Raw genomic sequence first — 26,013 nt, 5'->3', positions numbered from 1 at the left:
CTGGTTAATAAAAAATAAAAAATGTCTGTTTGTGCAAAATTCTGTGGGTTTTTTTGCAGGGGGAGGGGCACCCGGATGGTGTCTTGCCGGGGAGTAATTCACTGAACAAGCACATGCAGAAGTAGGACTGCAAGAATAATAAAGGACTACCATTGCTGGCTGTCCTATGGTTCTTAAATAAAAAATGGTAATCAGTCTTCAGATGGCTACAGATACTACACTTCGGGACCAGCAAGCAAGATTAAGGAAATACCAATCCTACATAGATCAGACAGCAATTGAACAGTCAACTGAATGAAACACCTCTCTGTACATAAACTTTGTGGGCTTATAGAAATTATAAAACAGATTTGACAGACTTACCATTTGCATTCATGAAGCATTGCAGCATTCCCTAAACATCAAGCTAGGACTGAGACCAAATATTGGCAAGTTCAAGGCCATGCAAATTAACAGAGGCCTGGAAGAAGTGACATCCTTTGCGTAGCTAAGCAAGTGTTCACGGAGGAACACAGGAAGAGGTGAGAATCAGTATAAAAAAAAATACACAATGGTGTTCAATATACTAAAGATTATTGACCTCCTATAACACCACATGTAAACCCAAACTGAAGATTTGCAATTCTAACATGAAGGCTGTCTGTCCTCTTATGTGGTGCAGAGATATGGAAAACCACCAAGAGAACAGGTAGTTGCAAACCTTTATGAATCAGTACTTGAGTCAAATACTGAGGATTTGTGAAATGGACAATGTAACCAAGGTGAGCTACACTACACACTTTTTTATGCATTTGTATAGGATCCCGTGACATGATTCATGGGACCCCGGTTGTATGCATGAAATTAAACTTGCACTTTCCAGCAGTGTGGAACGGTGCCCAGACAATATATGCTGGTGTGCACATAACTGGTGCTCATGAGTGCTAACACATAAATGATGCACAACAGAGAAGTTATGGTTTTAATTTACATACAAACTTCAAAGATTTCTTAAGAATCCTTTTTTTTTTAACTTTAAAACTATTTTAAATAGAAGTTTTTTAATGTCATGTTTTTTTTTTAGTTAAAAATGTACAGTAAACAGAAATGAATCTTGAAGTTAAAAAAACACAAGGATTTTCTTTAATAAACTGCTGTGTACAGTGGGGTAAAAAAGTATTTAGTCAGTCCCTGATTGTACAAGTTCTACTCAGAAAGATGAGAGGTCTGTAATTGTCAACATAGGTACACTTAAACTGTGAGAGACAAAATTAGAAAAAAAAAATCCAGGAAATCACACTGTATGATTTTTAAAGAATTTAATTGTAAACTATGGTGGAAAAGGGCAGCGCGGTGGCTTAGTGGTTAGCACTGTTGCCTCACAGCGAGAAGGTCATGGGTTCAATTCCCGTGGCCTTTCTGTGTGGAGTTTGCATGTTCTCCCTGTGTTTGCGTGGGTTTCCTCCGGGTGCTCCGGTTTCCTCCCACATCCAAAGATATGCGGGTTAGGTGGATTGGACTCTTTAAAATTGTCCGTAGGTGTGTGTGTGGGTGTGTCTGTGTTTGTTTGTCTATTTGTGGCCCTGCGACAGACTGGCGTCCTGTCCTGGGTGTACCCCGCCTCACGCTCTATGACTGCTGGGATAGACTCCTGCCCCCCGCGACCCTTAATTGGACTAAGCGGTAGAAGATGAATGAATGAATGAACTATGGTGGAAAATAAGTATTTCATCACCCACAAACAAGCAAGATTTCTCGCTCTCACAGACCTGTAACTTCTTCTTTAAGAAGCTCTTCTGTCCTCCACCTGTTACCTGTATTAATGCCATCTGTTTGAACTCGTTATCTGTATAAAAGACACCTATCCACAGTCTCAAACAGTCAGACTCCAAACTCAACCATGGCCAAGACCAAAGAACTGTAGAATGACACCAGGAAGAAAACTGTAGATGTGCACCAGGCTGGGAAGAGTGACTCTACAATAGTCAAGCAGGGCAGTGTGAATAAATCAACTGTGGGAGCAATTGTAAGAAAATGGAAGACATACAAGACCATTGATAATCTCCCTCGATTTGGGGCTCCACGCAAGATGTCATCCCGTGGGGTCAAAATGATCATGAGAACGGTGAACAAAAACCCCAGAACTACACGGGGGACCTGATGAATGACCTGCAGAGAGCTGGGACCAAAGTAACAAAGGCTACACACTACACAGAGAGAGACTCAAATCCTGCAGTGCCAGGCGTGTCCCCCTGCTTAAGCCGGTATATGTCCAGGCCCGTCTGAAGTTTGCCAGAGAGCATATGGATGATCCAGAAGAGGATTGGGAGAATATCATGTGGTCAGATGAAACCAAAATAGAACACGTTGGTTAAAAACTCAACTCGTCGTGTTTGGAGGAAGAAGAATGCTGAATTGCATTCCAAAAACACTACGTGGTGTGTCCATAAAGTAACGGTCCTTTTTATTTTTTTTAAAAACTATATGGATTTCATTCATATGTTTTTACGTCAGACATGCTTGAACCCTCGTGCGCATGCGTGAGTTTTTCCACGCCTGTCAGTGACGTCATTCGCCTGTGAGCACGCCTTGTGGAAGGAGTGGTCCCGCCCCCTCATCAGATTTTCATTGTCTGGAAATGGCAGAATGAAAAGGACTTTTTTTCCATCAGAATTTTTTCAGAAGCTGTTAGAGACAGGCACCTGGAAACCATTCGAAAAATTTATCTGGCTTTCGGTGAAAATTTTACGGGCTTCACAGAGAATAAGGATCGATTCGCTGATGAAGCGAGACAAAGGAACACCTCCATTTTGGAGTGTTAGAGGACAAGTTTGGACATGTCTATCTCGGCTTTCAGTGCTTACCAGTCGAGTGAGTATAAGAGAACTTGTGGAGAGCTGGACATGTCCCAACTTGTCCTCTAACACTCCGAAACGGAGGTGTTCCTTTGTCTCGCTTCATCAGCGAATCGGTCGTGACGCGCGAAGCCTCCTTGCAGCTTTCCATGACAAAATCTCTTGTTAAAAGTGAAATCTGACAGAAAATGGCTGATGTCCAGCTCTTGTGATAACCAGAGAAAGAGCACACGACGGTCTCGTATCCACAGAGCCATCAGCTTAGAAATGATCCAGTGGTTTGTGCCGCGTCGTCGCAGCTCAGAGCGCGGCGCACCGACCGTCCTTAAAGGGGTCCTTAAAGCTGTAGTTAAAGTCCTTATTCTCTGTGAAGCCCGTAAAGTTTTCACCAAAAGCCAGATAAATTTTTCGAATGGTTTCCAAGTGCCAGTCTCTAACAGTTTCTGAAAAAATTCTGATGGAAAAAAGTCCTTTTCATTCCGCCATTTCCAGACAATGAAAATCTGATGAGGGGGCGGGACCACTCCTTCCACAAGGCGTGCTCACAGGCGAATGACGTCACTGACGGGCGTGGAAAAACTCACGCATGCGCACGAGGGTTCAAGCATGTCTGACGTAAAAACATATGAATGAAATCCATATAGTTTTTGAAAAAAAATAAAAAGGACCGTTACTTTATGGACAGACCTCGTATACCTACTGTGAAGGATGGGGGTAGAAACATCATGCTTTGGGGCTGTTTTTCTGCAAAGGGGACAGGACGACTGATCTGTGTTAAGGGAAGAATGAACGTAGCCATGTATCGTGAGATTTTAAGCCAAAAGCTTCTTCCATCAGTGACAGCATTGAAGATGCAACGTGGCTGGGTCTTCCAGGAAAAAAGGAAAAAAAAACAAAACTGAAAAGGTGAAATGGTGGACAATTCTCTTTTCTTTCACCACAACAGACAAAAGTCTGGTAGCGACTTTTATCAGCAGAAAAGTGAGTCACTAGTGACATCTTTAAATGGCTTTGACTGAGGTTAATGAAAAAAAAGTTAATTTCTTAATGTTCAATGTGGACCTGCCGGTTCTGATTTAGAAGCAGTAGGTCCACAATCAACCTAGAGAAATGATCATTTTACTACTATACACCCCCGGAAACAGCATAATGGCCCAACTGCAGCGTCATTTTTTTCAGGCAGCTATAATGCCGGTGAGAACCCTGCTCATGAGCACCAGTTATGCGCATGCCTGAATATACGGATGTGAGGGCACTCAGTAAAGACAAAAGTACATGGGAAAACAAAGTGGTGTGTGAACTGGTGATATCTGAATTTAAATATGTACACCACTCATTAACGCACACATTAGCCATGTGCAAGGTCTGCACCCATAAAACTGTGTAAATAAAAATATTTCTATGATCGCTTCGTAGATCTAAGTTTTCTTAATATAGTAAGTAAAAACTGCCACAGCTGTAAACAAGAGCAATCAGAGATTTCTGACGTCCTGATTCAGGATCCAGATCACCTCCAAAATTCAGTGGAGTCTTCCATGCCGTAATATCTACCTGTGGTGCAAATTTGTTGAGAATCCGTGAAATAGTTTTGATGTAATCCTTCAGAATTTATATGAAGTGAATTCTAAGGGCCCCTTCACACCTAGTGTGAATATGTACATTTCAGGGTGACTCATGGCGGTAGAGCTCATATGAGCGCACCACGAAACGTCGCGGCGACGATCCCAGTGCGCCGGTGTCTTTTGAGCATGGGACAAGGTGCACCACATCGCACTGCTGATGTGGAGGAAAATTAAATAAAGACCAGCTGTATAATTAGTGAATATCACTGGGTTGATAAAAATAATACATAAAAGGGGACGCAATACAGAAGCCTGCAGTTAAATACCCTTGGTTAAATAAAACGAAAGAAATGCCACGGGATTCAAACCCGCACACTCTGATTACCAGATGGAAACTTTACCACTGCGCTACAATCACTGTCTTGTAACAGGAGTGTGAAATGGCGCAACATTTTTACCAAACTATATTATTATGCAGATTAAGCCTTCAGTGGTGGATACGAATCCATGCAAACGTTGGAATAACCACCTTGTGTCTGATGATTTGTGGATGTTAAAGCTAGAGTTGGTAGCCCTGGAGAGCTAGCAAGAGAGCTAGAAACAGGAATGGGTATCGAGAACCGGTTCTTTTCGGGTATCGTTAAGAAATGATTCGATCCACTGACATCAATAAGCTTTGTGCTTAACGATTCTGTTATCGGTCCTTCAGAGTGGCCGTTGTTTTGGCGGGTGTTTGTCAGGAAAATGATCATTTCCCTACATTGATTACAGACCCTGCAGCGGGTCCTTAATCAACTTTTCTGCAGCGCGGCTTTGCTTTGAACCTTGAACCAATTGAAGCATGGTTCGCAAATTGAAGCAATGCTTCGGTCGATTGCTTCGTTTATATCTTTCTTTTGCTTAATTTTCCCCCGCTAAAACCCTAAAGAGCATACGTCTGAGTATTATTTACCTTTTCTATGTTAAACCGACCTGTTATGGTCTTCTGAAACAGTGATCCTAACGCGTCTATGGCATTTTCAATGTTAAAAGTTAGCATTTAGCAATTGCAGCCGTCATCACCTTCGGGTGCATTTGTTTTCAAATTGTAATATTCCTTAAATTCATTTTTGCTTATATATTAATAATCTAATGATTATTATATACAATTTTAGAGAAAGAGACAAAAAGAACCTAAATAGAAACACAACAGAAAATATATAATAGCAACTAACATAAATAAATAAATACATACAGAAATAAATGTTTCCTGTGAACACCTAATGACTCTCACACCTCCATTTCATCCCTGTCTTATTTAAGTTTAATGACAGTTTGTTTCAGTCAAACCATATTTTCAGTTTGTTAATTTCTTCAGTGATTTCCTCCAGAACTATCTGCCAAACTAGAAAACTGCTGCATCCTAGTAAGAGCAGAATACTACTGGAATAAATTTGAATAAGGAAAGTTGTATTTTTTTTTCTCACCTAAATGGATTCAGCACTCACTCCAGTTTATTGTCTGGAATAGTCCCAGATTGCATTTCAGAGCTTCTAGAATTCAAACATTTTCGTGCAGGTGGTGTTGGGGGCTAATTTTGGGTTTCAGCTTTTTTTGTTTTCACCACTTTCATCCCTGAATATGAGTTGTGATTCACTTTTGTGCGGATTAAAGTTACTAACTGGGACTCCTGTCTTGTTGCGAGAAAGAAATGAGAATCATCCTCCGTTCTGTTCACACAGATCCAAACGTTGCACGGCTCTCTGACAAGTCAAGATAGAACGATAGAATTCAGTCTGAATTAATAACTTCAAAGTGAAACACAGTTGTTTATTTTTATTTATGTCCAGAGATCAGGGATACAGTGACTAATTTCATATTTATTTACTTTAAGATCTAAGGAAATACATAGAAAACCTGTAAAGCCTACTTTTAGTACAAAATTCACGAGGTATCGATAAGGGAATCGATAAGGAATCGGATCGATAAGCAGAATCGATAATGGCATCAATATCGATAAAACCTTATCAATACCCATCCCTAGCTAGGAAGATCTGAAAGTAGCAACTCCTCTAGGTTCCACCCACTCCCCCCTACCCAGTCAGTGCTCCGTCCAAAGCCACGCCCGCACAAACTTGAATGCGCACTGTAATCACTTCCTGAATCACACAGGACCGCTCGAGCTTCAGCCATTCGTGCGTGTGCCTAACAAGCTGCAGAAAGCATGCTGAGTCATCTAAAAAGGTAATTATTTGTCATGTTTACATTGTCATGGCTTAGTAAAACAGTGGCATGTACTTTCCTTCTTCTGTGCAGCTGTTAAATATGTTTATAACAGATTTAACTTCTTGTTATAATGTTCACATGTGCTGTACTCTGATGCGATCCGCTGACATCACCACTCGCTCTGTTCACTTCTTTACTCCACTTGACAAGCTGCACATCGTGTTGGCCATTAGATGGCACCAGGTAGCACAACATTTATGCGTGAAAGATTTTTTGAACATTTCAGCTCAGACGTAATGAAGTAACTTTAACAGAGCAGCAGAGTTCACAATCATCCATCTATTTACTAAACCCGTACATTCCAGTTAAGACCCATGGAGGATGCAGCCTTTCCTAGCAGGCACAGGGTGACAGGCAGAGTACACCCTGGACAGGCCGCTAGTCTATCGCAGGGCTGAGCACTCCAAATCAGAAAAGGCTGGAATGGTATGGGAAATGCAAATAAAAGAAAACAAAAACACAGTGATCCTTCCATTTACTTTCACTTCTATTTCATTGCAGATAACATGAAAGCAACATACGAGTATTTCATGTATTGTGTGGTGAACTTAAATTCATTTGTTAACATTATATCCATTCATGTATTTCAGATCTGTAACACATTTCACTGGGACAAGGCAATTTATTATAAATACAAGGATTAAATAATCACTTTTACACACATACGAGGGCTGTCAATAAAGTAACGGTCCTTTTTATTTTTTTCAAAAACTATATGGATTTCATTCATATGTTTTTACGTCAGACATGCTTGAACCCTCGTGCGCATGCGTGAGTTTTTCCACGCCTGTCGGTGACGTCATTCGCCTGTGAGCACTCCTTGTGGGAGGAGTCATCCAGCCCCTTGTCGGAATTCCTTTGTCTGAGAAGTTGCTGAGAGACTGGCGCGTTGTTTGATCAAAATTTTTTGTAAACCTGTGAGACACATCGAAGTGGACACGGTTCGAAAAATTAAGCTGGTTTTCAGTGAAAATTTTAACGGCTGATGAGAGATTTTGAGGTGATTCTGTCGCTTTAAGGACTTTTCACGGTGCGAGACGTCACGCAGCCGACGCGGTGCAGCGGCACAGGAAAAACACCTCCGTGTTGATAACCATTTGTAAAATCCAGGCGGCTTTTGATGGCTTTCAGTGGAGTGAGTATATGAGAAATTGTTTAACAGGCAGGACATGTTCCAACTTGTCCTTAAGGCTTTCAACAGAGGTGTTTTTCCTGTGGCGGAGCGTCGTGGCGGCTGCGTCGCGGCGGCTGCGTCCCGACACGCGGACCCGTCCGCACGTCTTTCATTAAAAAAATCTCCTTTAACAGTGGAATATCCGGATAAAATGCTGAAACCGACTTCTTCTGAAACTTCTCTGTTCTCTCACGACGTCCTGGATCAATAGAGCCTGAAATGTGGAGGTTTTCAGCTTGAACAGGCTGATGACGCCGCCTGAGAGCGCTGCGCGACGTCTCGCACCATGAAAAGTCCTTAAAGCGACAGTCTCACCTCAAAATCTCTCATCAGCCGTTAAAATTTTCACTGAAAACCATCTTAATTTTTCAAACCATGTCCACTTCGATGTGTCTCACAGGTTTAGAAAAAATTTTGATCAAACAACGCGCCAGTCTCTCAGCAACTTCTCAGACAAAGGAATTCCGACAAGGGGCTGGACGACTCCTCCCACAAGGAGTGCTCACAGGCGAATGACGTCACCGACAGGCGTGGAAAAACTCACGCATGCGCACGAGGGTTCAAGCATGTCTGACGTAAAAACATATGAATGAAATCCATATAGTTTTTGAAAAAAATAAAAAGGACCGTTACTTTATTGACAGCCCTCGTATTTCTTGAGACAAGTCAGGAGATGGATACAAGAACATTTCCAAGTCACGGAACATGTCTTGGACTTCATTTACATCAGCTAAGAAATATAAACACTATGGCACTGTATGGTAAATCTACGTCAAATGCTGGACTAGTGATGGAAGCCAACAAGATACTAACAAGACCCCCCATGACAGCTCTTAAAGAATTGCAGTCTTCTGAGGTTGTGAGTGGAAAAACTAGGAATTCTGCAACATTTGCCTGTTGCATCACCATTTTCATACAACAAAACTGATCAAATCTCAGATTTAATTCTCTCTTATGGCAGACTGTAGCTGAAATTTCATGCTTTTTAAGTCCTTCTTTGAATTCATCCTTCTAATAAACCTGACCAGGACTGTATTACTGATGATGCTACATATTAGTAGATTTGTCCATGGGCGCTTTGTAAGTTGCATGTCTGGCAGCATATACAACCCCTGGCAAAAATTATGGAATCACTGGCCTCGGAGGATGTTCATTCAGTTGTTTAATTTTGTAGAAAAAAGCAGATCACAGACATGACACAAAACTAAAGTCATTTCAAATGGCAACTTTCTGGCTTTAAGAAACACTATAAGAAATCAGGAAAAAAAATTGTGGCAGTCAGTAACGGTTACTTTTTTAGACCAAGCAGAAGGAAAAAAATATGGAATCACTCAATTCTGAGGAATAAATTATGGAATCACCCTGTAAATTTTCATCCCCAAAACTAACACCTGCATCAAATCAGATCTGCTCGTTAGTCTGCATCTAAAAAGGAGTGATCACACCTTGGAGAACTGTTGCAAAGTGGACTGACATGAATCATGGCTCCAACACGAGAGATGTCAATTGAAACAAAGGAGAGGATTATCAAACTCTTAAAAGAGGGTAAATCATCACGCAATGTTGCAAAAGATGTTGGTTGTTAACAGTCAGCTGTATCTAAACTCTGGACCAAATACAAACAACATGGGAAGGTTGTTAAAGGCAAACATACTGGTAGACCAAGGAAGACAAAGTGTCAAGACAGAAAACTTAAAGCAATATGTCTCAAAAATCAAAAATGCACAACAAAACAAATGAGAAACGAATGGGAGGAAACTGGAGTCAATGTCTGTGACCGAACTGTAAGAAATCGCCTAATGGAAATGGGATTTACATACAGAAAAGCTAAACGAAAGCCATCATTAACACCTAAACAGAAAAAAACAAGGTTACAATGGGCTAAGGAAAAGCAATCGGACTGTGGATGACTGGATGAAAGTCATTTGTAGTCCATACCACCAACCTTGAATCTGTACTGCAATTAATAAAATTTGAGGTATCAGCTCGAACCACATGCAACTCATGCATTAACTTGTCAGTGTTTTATAGGCACCTACCCCAGGACTTTGGCACAGTCATCGTAGTACTTCATGGAGTTTTTTACAAAGCTGAAGCCATTGACGTCACAGACGAAGGAGTGGCCATTAGCTCTGAGCAGATCAAACCCGCACACGGTTTGCTAAAACAAATTACACAAAGTCAAATAAGACAAAGAATTCACAGAAATAAAGACTGTTAGCTGTGTGTGTGTGTGTGTGGGGGGGGGGGGGCAACCTTAAAATGCAGCCCAAAATTGACATTATTTTAGCTGTATAGGAGTCATTGCAATTAAACAACAGTCATCTAACATACAGACTTGAAGTTCAGGAACTGAGGCACCAAAATGGTGTTCCTTAGTGTTGATGTGTTTTGTTTTTTTAACCCCCCCCCCCCCCCCCAAAAAAAAAATAGTTAGTAGATAGATAGTACAAAGACAAAACAAAGTTGATGTTTTTTTAGACTGATCTATTGCATCAAAGTTCACCAGGTGCAAAGGTGTTTTGTCCTCATAATCACAGACTACTTTCATGGCTGACAGCATTATCTGTCCAAACAATTCCAATGTGTTTTGTATAATAACACACTACTTCTAGTCAAGCCCCAACCTCCAGTGCTTATAAATGAAGCCAACATGGAAGGGAAAAAAGTTGCAGTTCCTTGAATAGCTGCTTAAGATGGCCTCAATAGTGGGTCACTCCCCATAGACCCCCAAACTCCAACTTTAGAGCATGAATAGAAACACATTTACAGCCTGGTACCCAAAAACAAAACAAAACAAAAACACCAACAACAACAACAACAAAAAACAGATTAAAACAAATGTTTTTTAACCACTGAAGGACCATAGCAAACATTTATACAAGTATTATCGCTCATGTGACGAGAGTGATTCCCTCGTTTGTTTAATCTTGACCTAAGTTGCTTTCTGTTGCTTTCTGAATTGCCACACATTACAATTAGAAGTCTTCAACTGGTTTAGAACACTGACGCTACACTTCTTGGGAAATTTGAACATATAACCCTAATTTTAGCCACTTTATTGGCTTCCTGTTCAAATATGGACTAATTTTAAAACATTACTGTTAACACAGAAAATCTTAAATCGAGTATCACCCTCCTACCAGCAGTTTACCTTGAAAGCCACGGAGACCTTCCGAGCCACCAGTTTTTCCATGGCAGTTAGCATAACAGGATAGCGTATCTCTTTCCCCTCGCTGTCCCTCTCTACCTTCCCATCCAGGGCTGGAGACTTCCGGGCCTCAGCATGGGCATAATCTGGACCCACTGTGTAAACCTGGCATGTCCAGAACCACGAGATAAACACAGACACACATTAACAAGGAAATGCTGCTGCCAGCATCCACTACAACTGAACTGCTTCCTTGTACATTCATAACAATTAAAAGCAACACATCACGCATTCTTATTATTGTTATGCAGTATTGCAAATATACAAAGCTCTGGATTTACCGATCGATCTACGTTCCGACCCTCACCTATGGTCATGAGATTTGGCTCATGACCGAAAGAACGAGATCGCAAGTACAAGTGGCTGAGATGAGTTTCCTCTGCAGGGTGGCTGGGCGCTCCCTTAGAGATAGGGTGAGGAGCTCAGTCACTCGGGAGGAGCTTGGAGTCGAGCCGCTGCTCCTCCACGTCGAAAGGAGCCATCTGAGGTGGCTCGGGCATCTTTTCCGGATGCCCCCTGGACGCCTTGCTGGAGAGGTGTTCCGGGCACCTGGAAGACCCAGGACACGCTGGAGGGACTATGTCTCTCTTGGGAATGCCTCGGGGTTCCCCAGGAGGAGCTGGGGGAGGTGTGTGTGGATCGGGAGGTCTGGGCAGCTTTGCTTGAGCTGCTGCCCCCGTGACCCGACTCCGGATAAAGCAGAAGAAAATGGATGGATGGATAATGCAACAAGTTTCATTCAGCAATTAGTGCTGTAGCTTACTCTACTGCTTTCTGCAGTAACTATGAATGGACTATCAGTTTTAATGACTGAAGAAGTCAGTTGGATGAGTAGTGAACCATTCATTGATTTATTTTCTATACCCGCATACTCCATTTAAGTGTCACGGGGGGCTGGAGCCTATCCCAGCAGTCATAGAGAGTGAGGCTGGGTGCACCCTGCACATGACACCAGCCTATCACAGACAAACACAACTGCACTCACGTGCACAACTACGGTCAACTTACCAGTTGCTTAACGATTACCAATTCACCTAACCTGCACGTCTTCAGAGGTAGGAGGTACCTGGAGCACCCTGAGTGAATGCAGGTAGAACATGCAAACTCCACACTGAAAGGCCCAGGCGGAAAGCAATCCCATGACCTTCTTGCTCTGAGGCAACAGTGCAGATTAAACAAGATCTCCAGGTGCTTTAGAATGAAAATGCAGCTTTGAATATGCTAAAAGCCCAGTTTTACTCCCGTGCTGCAGCACACCTCTGTCACGTAACACACAACAAAGAAAAATCATGGATAATCAAACATCACAGGAGTTTTTCTGACACTCTGATGTGCAGCCACATCAACTCGCAACAGCGAAGAAGAATGAGATCAAACATTAAGAAACGCAAACACATTTCAGTGCACATAAATAGCTCCTAGCTTCTTTTTTCTGAGCATCTTCTATGTTGCACTTTCTGGTACTGTATGTAGCAGGGTCCCTAAAGCCCCATTTACACATAGACGGTAAACTCTCCCGGAAGCGTCCTGGCAGAGATTTTGCCTCGTCCGGGCCGTTTTAGGGGTCACACGCCGTAGTTAACGCCGGCGCATGGGGGTGTGGTTTGGTTCCGGCTTCACCGGGAATCGTCGAAAAAATTATTCAACATGTCGAATAATTCCGGGAGCGCTCCCGGAGAAGTGGCCTGATGACGGAGACAACGCGAACAACGGCGTTTGACACTTTTTAATCGCCATGTCATCCCGCCCCTTCCTGTAGTCTCGCAGTTTACACCGCCGTAATTGGCGGCCGGCGTTGTATCCCTAACCAACGGCGTGTAAAACGACGATAGAGCCCACATCGGCGTCCTCAAAGGCGTTTTAACCGGCGACAGAGGCAGACAAAATGGCGGCGCTAGCGGACAGTACGCTGTTCTAAACGCCACCTCCCGGTTAACGGTGTTCCAAACAGCCGATAGGTGGCGGTCAGTATAAAAATGCTAGCGCGCTGCATGCAGGTCTCTCACTCGCGGCCAGCTCTAGATATTTTTGCAGAGAAGCTCCAGTATACCTCCTAAAATAAAACTGGCAGCGGCAAGGACTTACCAAGAGGTCTGGTTCAGAAGCATAGGGTAGTCCTGTGGTGCAGACGAGCAACACGTTGAGGAGGGAAAAAAGAAACGGCTGAGAAATTAGCTCCCTGTCACTCCCTCCCCCTGAACTGACAGCTGCTTCAGCCTATTATACTCTGGGGGCGGTGCCTATAAGCAAAACTTCCTGGAGTAAGGCAGGATTTGCCTGGATAAATCCAGCGGTACACAGGGCATTATCAGCGGCAGCAGAACACTGCCGTTCTCACGCGCGTCTTAACGTGCGATTGTAAAGGATAGAACTGAGAATTCACCCCCGTTGCCTGACGTGTGCCGGATGCTACAGTGTCAAAACTCCGCTTTATTCTGCGGATTTAGCGGCGTTTTATCCGCGGATTTGTGGCTAGTACGGCGCTCAAAACGCCGGTGAAATGCTCCGCCCCTTTCCACCGCGAAAACAGCCGGAACTACCGCGAACTTCGGTCTACGTACTACCCACAGACAAAACCGTCTTTGTGTAACATGGGCTTAAAAGTAAACTTTAAAGACAAGCAGACACACTGTAAGTAGGTCAAGACGGCTGTCAGGCTGTGGCACATCACTACTAAAAGACACTGTCAAAACGGTTCTTCAAATTTACAGTATTATAGTATTTGAAAAGACTAATTCCTGAATCTCACTGGTCAACTGGATGAATCCTTGGCATGAACCACTAGGCACCACTTGACCAATAAATTTGCATTCTTTGTACCTTCACATCAGTACCATCCGTGGGCATGAACTCCTCATAGATATAGGATCCAGTCTTTCGCACACTGCTTTCTGGGGAATACACACTGCTACGACTCCCAATCTACAAGAGAGAAAGAAAAGAAATAGAATTACCAGACTTGCACTTGGAGATACCATTTAAGCTCAATGACAAACCTCAAAACAAACTATGGGTCACTGATGTGCTGCCCCAGTACAACATATTTTCAGATGGTTCTGTAACAGCCATACGTGTTACATTCCATCCCTTGTCCCTGTCTTATGATGTATTTCAACTTCATTCAATTCAGTTTATTTATATACAGACAAATCACAACACGTCACCCCAAGGCGCTTCACATAGGTAAAAACGGAGCCAACTGACAAGTCAACAAACATGGAATTATCTTTCAGTTACAAATTTTTCGAGTGCATTCCTTTTGCCAAAATTAAAAGACTGTTGTGTGGGCCGCCTGAAGAGGAGGTACTGCTGGCTCACCACCAGAAGGTGCCCTGCCTGTTGTCGGGTTTCAGGCACCAGAGGGCGCAGTTGCCGCAGGAGTCCAACAGGAGCTCTGAGCTGACAGCTGTCACCCATCAGTCATCACATCATCCATAAAAGCCTGGAAGAGACACCATAACTCTGCCGAGATAGCAGCTTACCACACAGGTAAACCAATTCAGCCGTTCTGTGCCGTACGCACACGTTTTATGCATCAAAGCTTTTTGCAGTCGTTAACCTTTTGTACACTTGCAGCTTAAGCCGCGTTTGTGGAAGTTGGAGGAGTTGGCGTCTCCACTCCTCACTTCAGACTTGATTAAGTGATACATAAGGCACTGCACGTACTCTGTGTTCCAGTGTTTGGAGGTGGAGGTTTTCCCCCATAAAGGAAATGCATTTCCAGCTGACTTGTTTGCTGGGTGTTCACACACCCACCCCATAACCTGTCTCTTTTCCTGCCAGCAGTACCGGATCTGACAGCTGGAAGCGGTGGCCACCTGGGGACTCAGGACTTGGCGGCTCCGGTGTGTTGCAGGTCTCCGTTGGCGGTGGAACTTCGTGGGTCCCAGCTCTTCTCTGGTTAGGCGTCTCCTATCGTCGGGCCTGCCCACGCGTCATCTTGGTTATACTGATATTGACAGACTAAAAGCATATTTTGACCTCTCTATTGGCTGTTCATTTATGCCCCCTGGTGTGGGTCCGTGCATTTCACTTTCCCCAACAGGATAACTCGGCAACATCATGGATTCCGAGGGGCACATAAATGGAGATGCAAGGTGCACAGGCGCCAGCAGGAGGCACGTTGGGTGAGTTGCAGCAGATTCTAACCACCCTCACTGCTCGGCTGGATTTAGTGACCGAGCAGAATATACTGCTCAATCGTAGGATGGAGGCTCTCACCGCTCAGATGGAAGCGCGCGGACAGGGCGCGACTGCAGCTCCTCCTCCTGCGGACCTGTCGCAGAACAGAGACATTCCAGTGGTCGTTCAACGGACCCCCCATCCCCATCCCCTGAAGCATACATTAGCCCTCCAGAACCATACGGGGGTTGTGTCGAGACGTGCGCGGACTTCTTAATGCAGTGCTCGCTCGTCTTTGCACAACGCCCTGTGATGTACGCGTCAGACCAGAGCCGGGTGGTTTATATCATAAATTTGCTTCGAGGCGAGGCACGTGCCTGGGCTACGGTGCTCTGGGAACAGGATTCAGGGCTCCTAGTGACATACACTGGGTTTATTAGTGAGTTCAGACAGGTGTTCGATCATCCTAACCGAGGCGAAACTGCTTCAAATGTGCTACTGTCAATCCGACAGGGGAGCAGGAGCGCCGCTAAGTATGCAGTCGACTTCCGCGTCATGGCAACGAGAGCCAGCTGGAATGCGGTAGTGCTCTGTGCCGCCTTTGTAAACGGGCTGTCTCTGGCCCTAAAGGAGCACCTGGTGGCGAAAGATCAACCGCGGGATTAGATGGGCTTATCGACCTGATTATACGGTTAGACAATCGATTAGAGGAACGTCGACGGGACGTCGATGGCCAGGCGCGCACCGTCCCTCTCCCTTCCAGGTCCGAAGCAGCGCCGTCCTCCCCCCGCTCCAAAGCTGGGGCGCTCCGCGTGATGACAGCTCCCCCTGCTGACGAAGCTATGGACTCTATGGACTAATTTGGAGCTATGGAAGCTATGGACATTTTAGCAGGGCTAAAATGAGATCTGATAACAGACAAAGGAGGCTGGCTCGTGGAAAGTGTTTTTACTGCGGCTCGAGTGAGCACATGCAGAAAAACTGCCCCAAGCGGTCAAAACACCAACGCTCGCCCTTAGAGACTGGGCTAAGGGTGAGTCATAATACACACGCGGGGACACCACGTAAATCTCCACGACTCCCAGTCACAATCCTCTGTGGAGATTTAATCCTTAAAGCCCCAGCACTGATCGACACGGGGTCAGAGGGAAATCTACTGGACAGTAGATGGGCTAAGGAAGTAGGGCTCCCTCTGGTGGCCGTTCCTTCACCATTGAAGGTGCGGGCACTAGATGGCACCCTCCTTCCAGTAATCACACACCAGACACAGCCCTTAACTCTGGTTGTCTCTGGAAATCACAGCGAGGAGATTGTGTTCTTAGTAACACCTTCTACCTCCAGGATTGTTTTGGGTTTTCCGTGGATGGTGAAGCACAATCCCCGGATCAATTGGCCGTCTGCGGCTCAATGGAGCGAAACCTGCCACCGGGAGTGTCAAAGATCCTTGGTACCACCCGGTGAGACTGCTAAAGAGGAGGTCCAAGTCCCCCCAATCTTACAACGGTGCCGGCTGAGTACCATGATCTTGCTGACATTTTCAGCAAAGATCTGGCACTCACGCTTCCCCCGTACCGACCGTATGATTGTGCCATTGATTTGGTTCCGGGCGCTGAGTATCCGTCCAGCAGGCTGTACAATTTCTCACGTCCTGAGCGCAAATCAATGGAGACCTACATCCGGGACTCTTTAACTGCCGGGTTAATCCGGAACTCTTCCTCCCCATTGGGTGCGGGTTTCTTTTTTGTGGGCAAGAAGGACGGCGGACTCCGTCCATGCATTGATTTTAGAGGGCTGAACGTGATCACGGTTTGTAACCGATACCCGTTGCCCTTATTAGATTCAGTGTTCACGCCCTTGCATGGAGCTAAGATCTTCACCAAACTCGATCTGCGTAATGCTTATCACCTGGTTCAGATCCGGAAGGGAGACGAATGGAAGACGGCATTTAACACCCCCTTAGGTCACTTTGAGTACCTGGTCATGCCGTTCGGCCTCACTAACGCCCCCGCGACGTTCCAAGCATTTGTTCATGACGTCTTGCGGGACTTCCTGCATCGATTCGTCTTCGTGTATCTAGACGATATCCTCATCTTCTCTCCGGACCCTGAGACCCATGTAAAGCATGTACGTCAGGTCCTGCAGCGGTTATTGGAGAACCGGCTGTTTGTGAAGGGCGAGAAGTGCGAGTTCCACCGTACTTCTTTGTCCTTCCTGGGGTTCATCATCTCCTCCAACTCCGTAGCACCCGATCCGGCTAAGGTCGCAGCGGTGAGAGATTGGCCCCAACCGGCAAGCCGTAGGAAGCTGCAACAGTTCCTTGGCTTCGCAAATTTTTACAGGAGGTTCATTAAGGGCTATAGTCAGGTTGTTGGTCCCCTTACTGCCCTGACCTCCACAAAAGTCCGCTTCACCTGGTCGGATCGGTGCGAAGCCGCATTTAGGGAGTTGAAACGCCGGTTTTCGACTGCACCAGTTCTGGCCTGATCCAAACCGCCAGTTCATAGTTGAAGTGGATGCCTCTGACTCAGGGATAGGAGCCGTGCTGTCCCAGAGTAGGGAGTCCGACAAGGTTCTCCACCCATCTGCCTATTTCTCCCGTAGGTTAACCCCAGCTGAACGGAACTACGATGTTGGCAATCGGGAACTCCTGGCGGTGAAAGAGGCCCTGGAGGAGTGGAGACACTTGCTGGAGGGAGCTGTGGTCCCATTTATCGTTCTCACTGACCATCGGAACCTGGAATACATCCAGACCGCCAAGCGTCTGAACCCCAGGCAAGCCCATTGGTCACTGTTTTTTTGGACGTTTTAACTTCAGGATTACCTACTGCCCCGGGACCAAAAACCAGAGGTCTGACACACTGTCGCGGGTGCACAAAGACAAAGTTAAAACGAAGCTGTTGGATCCACCCGATACCATCCTGCTGGAGTCCACTGTCGTCGCTACCCTCACGTGGGATGTGGAGGAAGTAGTCAGGGAGGCCCTGACACAACATCCGGATCCCGGCGGTGGACCACCGAACAGGCTGTATGTCCCACCAGATGCTAGGACTGCAGTATTGGACTTCTGTCACGGTTCCAAGCTCTCCTGCCATCCGGGAGTGCGAAGAACCGTGGCAGTGGTCCGGCAGCGGTTTTGGTGGGCGTCAGTCGAAGCCGTCACCCGGGATTATGTCCGGGCCTGTACCACCTGTGCCAGGGGCAAGGCTGTCCATCAACCCGAGAAAGGACTCTTCCAGCCGTTACCAGTGCCTCGTCGCCCCTGGTCCCACATCGGCCTGGACTTTGTCACGGGCCTCCCTGTGTCTGAGGGAATGACCACCATCCTGACGACAGTGGACTGGTTTTCCAAGGCGGCCCACTTTGTGGCCCTCCCGAAGCTCCCAACGGCCCAGGAGACTGCAGACCTCCTGGTCCACCACATCGGGCGTCTGCATGGTATCCCGACGGATATCGTCTCTGATCGTGGTCCTCAGTTCTCCTCGCAAGTCTGGAGGAGTTTCTGTAGGGAACTGGGGGCCACAGCGAGCCTGTCGTCCGGGTACTACACCCAGACCAACGGCCAAGCAGAGCAGGCTAATCAAGATCTGGAACAGGCCATGAGGTGTGTTACCTCCGTGCACTTGACGGCCTGGAGTCAACATCTGGCCTGGATCAAGTACGCCCACAATAGCCAAATCTCGTCTGCGACCGGCCTCTCCCCGTTTGAAGTGTGTTTGGGGCACCAGTCCCCATTGTTTCCGGCCGTGGAGGGAGAGGTCGAGGTCCCCTTGGTCCAGGCCCACCTCAGGAGATGCCATCGGGTGTGGAAGACAGCCCGCTCTGCTCTCGAGAGCCCAGACGTGGGCGAAGGACCATGCAGATCGCCGACGAGCCCCAGCCTACCAGCCCGGGCAGGAGGTTTGGCTTTCAACAAAAAACATTCCTCTGCACACGGACTCACCCAAACTCACCGACCGTTTCATTGGACCATTCCCCATCCTGAAGGTCATCAGCCCTGCCGCAGTGAAGCTCAAACTCCCCACTTCACTGCAGATCCATCCAGTGTTTCACGTGTCAAAGATAAAACCATACCACACCTCGGACCTCTGCACCCCCGGAACGGCGCCGCCTCCTGCCCGCATCATCGACGGCGGGCCAGCCTGGCCAGTCAGAAAGCTCCTCGATGTTCGTCGGAAGGGTCGGGGCTTCCGGTATCTGGTGGACTGGGAGGGTTACGGACCAGAAGAGCGCTCCTGGGTGAAGAGGAGCTTCATCTTGGATCCCGCCCTCCTGGCGGACTTCTACCAGCGACACCCCGACAAGCAGGGTCGGGCACCAGGAGGCGCCCGTTGAGGGGGGGGGGTCCTGTTGTGTGGGCCGCCCGAAGACGAGGTACTGCTGGCTCACCACCAGAGGGCGCCCTGGCTGTTGTCGGGTTTCAGGCACCAGAGGGCGCAGTTGCCGCAGGAGTCCACCAGGAGCTCTGAGCTGACAGCTGTCACCCATCAGTCATCACATCATCCATAAAAGCCTGGAAGAGACACCATAACTCTGCCGAGTTATCAGCTTACCACACAGGTAAACCAACTCAGCCGTTCTGTGCTGTACGCACACGTTTTTTGCATCAGAGCTTTTTGCAGTCATTAACCTTTTGTACACTTGCAGCTTAAGCCGAGTTTGTGGAAGTTGGAGGAGTTGGCGTCTCCACTCCTCACTTCAGACTTGATTAAGTGATACATAGGGCACTGCATGTACTCTGTGTTCCTGTGTTTGGAGGTGGAGGTTTTCCCCCATAAAGGAACTGTATTTCCAGCTGACTTGTTTGCTGGGTGTTCACACACCCACCCCGTAACCTGTCTCTTTTCCTGCCAGCAGTACCGGATCTGACAGCTGGAAGCGGTGGCCATCTGGGGACTCAGGACTTGGCGGTTCCAGTGTGTTGCAGGTCTCCGTTGGCGGTGGAACTTCGTGGGTCCCGGCTCTTCTCTGGTTAGGCGTCTCCTATTCTCGGGCCTGCCCACGCATCATCTTGGTTATATTGATATTGACAGACTAAAAGCATATTTTGACCTGTTGTGCACATTTGCAGCAATAAATTGTATTTATTGGATTCTCTATTGGCCGTTCATTTACGCCCCCTGGTGTAGGTCCGTGCATTTCACTTTCCCCAACAAAGACGAAGGTTTACAGAAGAACTTGGTTATTTTTAAGGTTACCACAGGTAAGGTAACCTTACCAACCCCATTTGTTGATTAGGGTGGTTTTGTGATCAATGTTCCTTTGTTTTATTCTTTTGCCATTTTTGAGTTATTTAATTTCAGGCAATGTTTTTTAGTCGAGTTCTCCATTAGTTTTCCGGCACTGGTCTTTTGTTCACCATTCACCACACTTGTCTGTTGTCTTGTTACATGTCACCATTTAAGTTTGTCAATGCTTTGCCTTTGTTGCTGGCTTATGCTGGTCTTGTGTTGTTCCATGTTTGTGATGTGCCTTAATGTTGATGGTGTCCTTGACACTCTGTGCTGCACGTTCTGACTCTCCTCCCATATTCCTGACTGTTTGACCATTCCCCAGCTTTTAGACTTCACCTTTTCATTTGGTGAATAAAGTTTTATTACATTTCACTTGTGTTAACTGTCTGCATTTTGTGGTCAAATTGACACAAATCATAACAAAATAATCCAGCCAATCAAGAACCAGGAAGACAGTAATCCAGACATTTCTGCCATCAAATAACTTTTCTCTAAACTCAATCCATTTCTGGTATATCTCAGGTGTCCTGGACAGGACATCAGTGCACTGCAGGACACCAGTCCATTGCAGAGCAACATATAGACAGACCAACACATTCACGCTCTCACCTACTGTCAATTTAACATTTCAAAGTCACCTATCCTGCATGCATTTGGAGGTGGGAGGAAGCTGGAACACCCAGAGGGAACCCATGCAAAGACAGGGAGAACATGCAATCTCCACACAGAAAGGACCAGGTGGGCAGCAATCCTATGGGTTCCTTGTTGTGAGGCAACACTGCTAACCACTAAGACATTGTGCTGCCCTGTCACCCTGCGTGAGTAAGTAAAATATATTTACATGGTTGTTTCAGAAATGGCTACCTTTCTAAAGAGTCTCTGGCTGCCCCCTCCTGCAGATGTTGGATAATAGATGTAGACATTGTGGTCCTCAGCGCACACAGGTTTCTCCACAAAAGGTTTCTGGAACACCTCCCCATTCACCTCAACATGGTCATCTCCCTCCACCAGGTTACACTCTGCAGCAACATGTCTTTCATTTTAAATAAAATTCAAAAAATCTTTATTATAAACAGGGATACATCAGCATTCATAGACAAAGGGGAAACAGAGCATGTAGGGTGGTCAAGCACCATTTAAAACAGCACAAAGAAGCACTAGTACTAAGCAATATGATATAATAGTTACAGTATGAACTAACAACAATGTACATAAACAGAATATCTACGTGTTTTATTGAAAAGGAAATGTTGGGGGTGTTGCTCTTACCTATAAATCTGGGTTTATCTTATTAGCTGTTGGGGTTGGGGGGTCACAAATATGACTCGTTTGAGCATCTGATTGTCCACTCTGCCCATAATGATACATATTGCCAAGGTCAGAAGAATACAAATCAGCTGTATTATTTTGTCACTGTATATAGGCCCCCTGGCCCATACTCTGAATTCGGTGAGTTCATCTCTAACTTGTCAACTATCGCAGATAACATTCTGATTATTGGTGACTTCAACATTCATATAAATAAGCCTTCTGATCCCCTCTGCAAATCATTTATGGAAATTGTGGATGCATTAGGATTTCAGCAATACATTCAGGAATTGACGCACATTAGTGGAAATACCCTGGGTTCTTGCACATGGTATTGTTGTCATGAATACTGACATCATGCTTCTTGCATCGGTGGTCTCTGATCACTCACATATTAGGTTTACAGTTGCCGTGTTTAGTGGAACAAGAACCTTATTTATCACTGTGGCGATGCATTATTTCCTCAACTATGACTGAACTCGAAGCTAGACTGCCTGATATCTTAGCCTCACGTTTGGAAAATGCCCAATCAGTAGACAGTCTTGTGGATAGTTTAAGGTCAGCTCTCAAAATTACACTTGACATGATTGCGCCACCTTTACTAAAACTACGTACCCCCAAAACACAGTCACCCTGGTCCAATGATTACTTGCGTGATCTCAAGCATAAGGCAAAAGGTCTAGAATGGAAATGGGGTCGTTCAAAATTAGAAGCATTCCACCTTGCGTGGCGTGATGCTATCTCAGACTATAAGCATGCACTGCTGGCTACAAAGCAGACCTACTACTCTGATTTGATCAACAAAAACAAACATAACTCAAAGTTCTTGTTCGACACAATGGCAACACTTATTCATGGACAACCACCTGTATGTCGCTCTCCTTTTACAGCACAAGATTTCTTGGATTACTTTGAGCCGAAAATAGAAGACATTAGGTTAAACATATCCCAGCATGCCTTAACCCAGCTATTACACCTTGCTATTGAGGTGGGTGCCATTACCGAGGTACTACCTAGATTTGCAGAATTTGATAGTATCTCATAGGCATGCTGATGAAACTTGTAACGTCTACAAAAAGCACAACCTGCTTATTTGATCCTATACCAGCACAACTGTTTAAGGACCTGTAGCCCACTCTTGGGCTGACTCTGCTGGAAATTATTAATCTCTCATTAATTTCTGTATCTGTTCCTAAATGTTTGAAATCTGCAGTGATTAAACCATTACTTAAGTAATCTAATCTTGACCCTAGTGTATTGAAAAACTATAGGCCGATATCAAATCTATCAATTTGCTCTAAAATTCTGGAAAAAATTGTTTCACGGCAGCTTGTGGACCACCTTACTGAGAATATTCTTTTTGAGCCACTGCAGTCTGCGTTTAGAAAATATCATTCCACAGAGACGGCTCTCACTAAAGTGGAGAATGATCTTCTGCTTGCAGTGCATTTGGACACCACTAGTTTTGGTGCTATTGGATCTCAGTGCGACGTTTGATACCGTGGACCATCATATTCTATTCGATAGGCTGGAGAATCATTTTGGGATTACTGGGCGTGCCCTTGCATGGTTGATGTCATACCTGACCAGTTGTTCTCACTAGGGATGGGTACTGATAAGATTTTATTGATATCGATGCCATTATCGATTCTGCTTATTGATCCATTTCCTTATCGATACCTCTTGTGAATTTTGTACTAAAAGTAGGCTTTACAGGTTTTCTATGTATTTCATTGAGTCTTAAAGTAAATAAATATGAAATTAGTCACTGTATCCTTGATCTCTGGACATAAATACAAATAAACAAAACAGTGTTTTGCTTTGAATTTATTAATTCTGACTGGATTCTATTATTCTAACTTGACTCGTCAGAGAGCCACGCAGCGTTTGGAGCTGTGTGAACAGAACGGAGGACAATTCTCATTTCTTTCTCGCAACAAGACAGGAGTCCCAGTTAGTAACTTTAATCCGCACAAAAGTGACTCATGATTGACATATTCAGGGATGAAAATGGTGAAAAACAAAAAAGCTGAAACCCAAAATTACCCTCCAACACCACGTGTACGAAAATGTTTGAATTCTAGAAGCTCTGAAATGCAATCTGGGACTATTCCAAACAAACTGCAGTGAATGCAGCATCCATTTTGGTGAGGAAAAAAAAAACACAAAACAAACAAACAAACAAAAAAAAACTTTCCTTATTCAAATTAATTCCAGTAGTATTCTGCTCTTACTAGGATGCAGCAGTTTTCTAGTTTGGCAGATAGTTCTGGAGGAAATCACTGAAGAAATTAACAAATTGAAAATATGGTTTGACAAATTGTCATTAAACGTAAATAAGACAGGGATGAAATGGAGGTGTAAGAGTCACTAGGTGTTCAAAGGAAACATTTATTTATGTATGTTCATTGTTAGTTGGTTTTATATTTTTTTTCTGTTGTTTTTATTCAGGTTATTTTTGTCTCTTTCTCTAAAATTGTATATAATCATTAGATTAGATATTATTACTATTACTGTTGTGCTTGCTATTATTATTAATATATCAACAAAAATAAATTTAAAAAATATTACAATTTGTAATACATTTGACTCTTTTACGACCACAAATGCTTGACAGCTGCAACTGCATAATGCTAACATTAACACTGAAAATGCCATAGACATGCTAACGTGTTAGCATCTGCCCCGTTTTTAAGTTATAAAATACATCTATCAACTGTTTCAGAAGACCATAAGAGGTCAGTTTAACATAAAAAAAGGTAAATAATACTCACAGCCATATGCTCTTTAGGGTTTTAGCGGGGGAAAGCTAACGAAAAAAATGAATCAAAGAAGCAATGATTGAAGCAGTGCTTCGATCATTGCTTCGATTGGTTCAAGGCTCAAAGCAAAGCCGCGCTGCAGAAAAGTTGATTACAGACCCGCTGCGGGGTCTGTAATCAATGTAGAGAAATGATGATAATTTTCCTGACAAACACCCCCAAAAACAACGGCCACTCTGAAGGATTGATAAGGGAATCATTAAGTAAAAAGGTTATTGATGTCGGTGGATCAAATCATTTCTTAACGATACCTGAAAGGAACTGGTTCTCGATACCCATCCCTAGTTCTCACTGTGTTTTGTACAATAACACTACCTCTAACCTTAGTAACATGAAATTTGGGGTTCCACAGGGGTCTGTCTTAGGCCCCTCACTTTTCTCCCTTTATATAGCACTCCTTGGGCACATATTGTAGCGTTGTGGGATTACCTTTCACTGCTATGCTGATGATACCCAGTTATACATGCTGATATCTGCTGGTAATCTCATCCACATAAAATCCTTAGAAGACTGCCTTGCATCAGTGTGAAGCTGGATGTCTAACAACTTCCTAATTTTAAACTCTGATAAGACTGAAATGATGGTTCTTGGTCCAGTGAGACATCTGCATCAATTTGACCAACTAACGCTTAGCCTAGGCTCGTGTGTCATACATCACACTGACAAAGTGAGGAACCCTGGGGTAGTTTTTGATCCTATGTTGTCCTTTGACCTCCACATTAGAGATATTATGAGGACTGCTTTCTTACACCTGTGAAATATAGTGAAGATTCGTCCTATCCTGTCTATGACTGATGCTGAGACCCTGACTCATGCATTTGTCTCTTCTAGATTGGACTACTGCAATGTTCTATTTTCTGGTTTACCACAGCTTGGCAGTAGGGGTCTCCAATTGGTTCAAAATGCTGCTGCCAGACTTTTGACACGAAGCAGAAAGTTTGACCACATTACACCATTTTGGCATCTCTTCACTGGCTTCCTGTCCCTGTGAGATCAGATTTTAAGGTTCTGCTACTAGCCTATAAAATTGTTCATGGACTGTCACCTCCCTACTTAGCGGACCTAAATAAAACCCTACGTACCGGCCCGAGCTTTGTATTCTCAGGGTGCAGGACTACTTTGTGTACCTAGGGTGAATAAAGTCTGCAGGTCACAGAGCTTTCTCTTATCATGCCCGTGTTCTATGGAATGATCTCCCTGCGTCAACAAAACGGTCAGATTCTGTAGAGACTTTCAAGTCCAGACTTAAGACGCACTTATTTTCCCTTTCGTATAGCTAGCATACTGGCATAGTATGCTACAATGCTTTTCACTCTTTTAAACTCATATTATTAGGAAACAGAGCAGGCCTCCTGTCCTGTGCACCACCATTTCCTGTATATTTGTTTTGTGAATTGTTTTGTAATTTCTGTCAGTAGCACAGCCAAAGCAGAGGGTCACCCCTTTGAGTCTGGTCTGCTTGAGGTTTCTTCCTCAAATCATTA

General features: G+C 44.8%; 1 protein-coding gene across 10 annotated transcripts in view; it reads right to left on the bottom strand.

The window, feature by feature from the left end:
- Positions 1-26,013, bottom strand: part of ppip5k1b (diphosphoinositol pentakisphosphate kinase 1b) — a 212,640-nt gene that overhangs the window by 120,907 nt on the left and 65,720 nt on the right. For all 10 annotated transcript variants that reach the window (XR_004562139.1, XR_004562138.1, XR_004562140.1 and 7 more), the window contains exons 6-9: positions 21,264-21,418; positions 13,867-13,968; positions 10,990-11,151; positions 9,875-9,996 (exon numbers count right to left, since the gene is read on the bottom strand). Coding sequence is in view for 7 of the 10 variants with exons in the window: in XM_034175924.1 (XP_034031815.1) it covers positions 9,875-9,996; positions 10,990-11,151; positions 13,867-13,968; positions 21,264-21,418 (541 nt within the window). In the remaining 3 variants the exon portion in view is untranslated. The remainder of the gene's footprint in view (positions 1-9,874; positions 9,997-10,989; positions 11,152-13,866; positions 13,969-21,263; positions 21,419-26,013) is intronic.

Source organism: Thalassophryne amazonica, chromosome 8 (assembly GCF_902500255.1).
Source record: "Thalassophryne amazonica chromosome 8, fThaAma1.1, whole genome shotgun sequence".
NCBI classification, from domain to species: Eukaryota; Metazoa; Chordata; class Actinopteri; order Batrachoidiformes; family Batrachoididae; genus Thalassophryne; species Thalassophryne amazonica.
The sequence above is the reverse complement of the archived record's forward strand: the minus strand, read 5'-3'. Positions and strand labels throughout refer to the sequence as shown.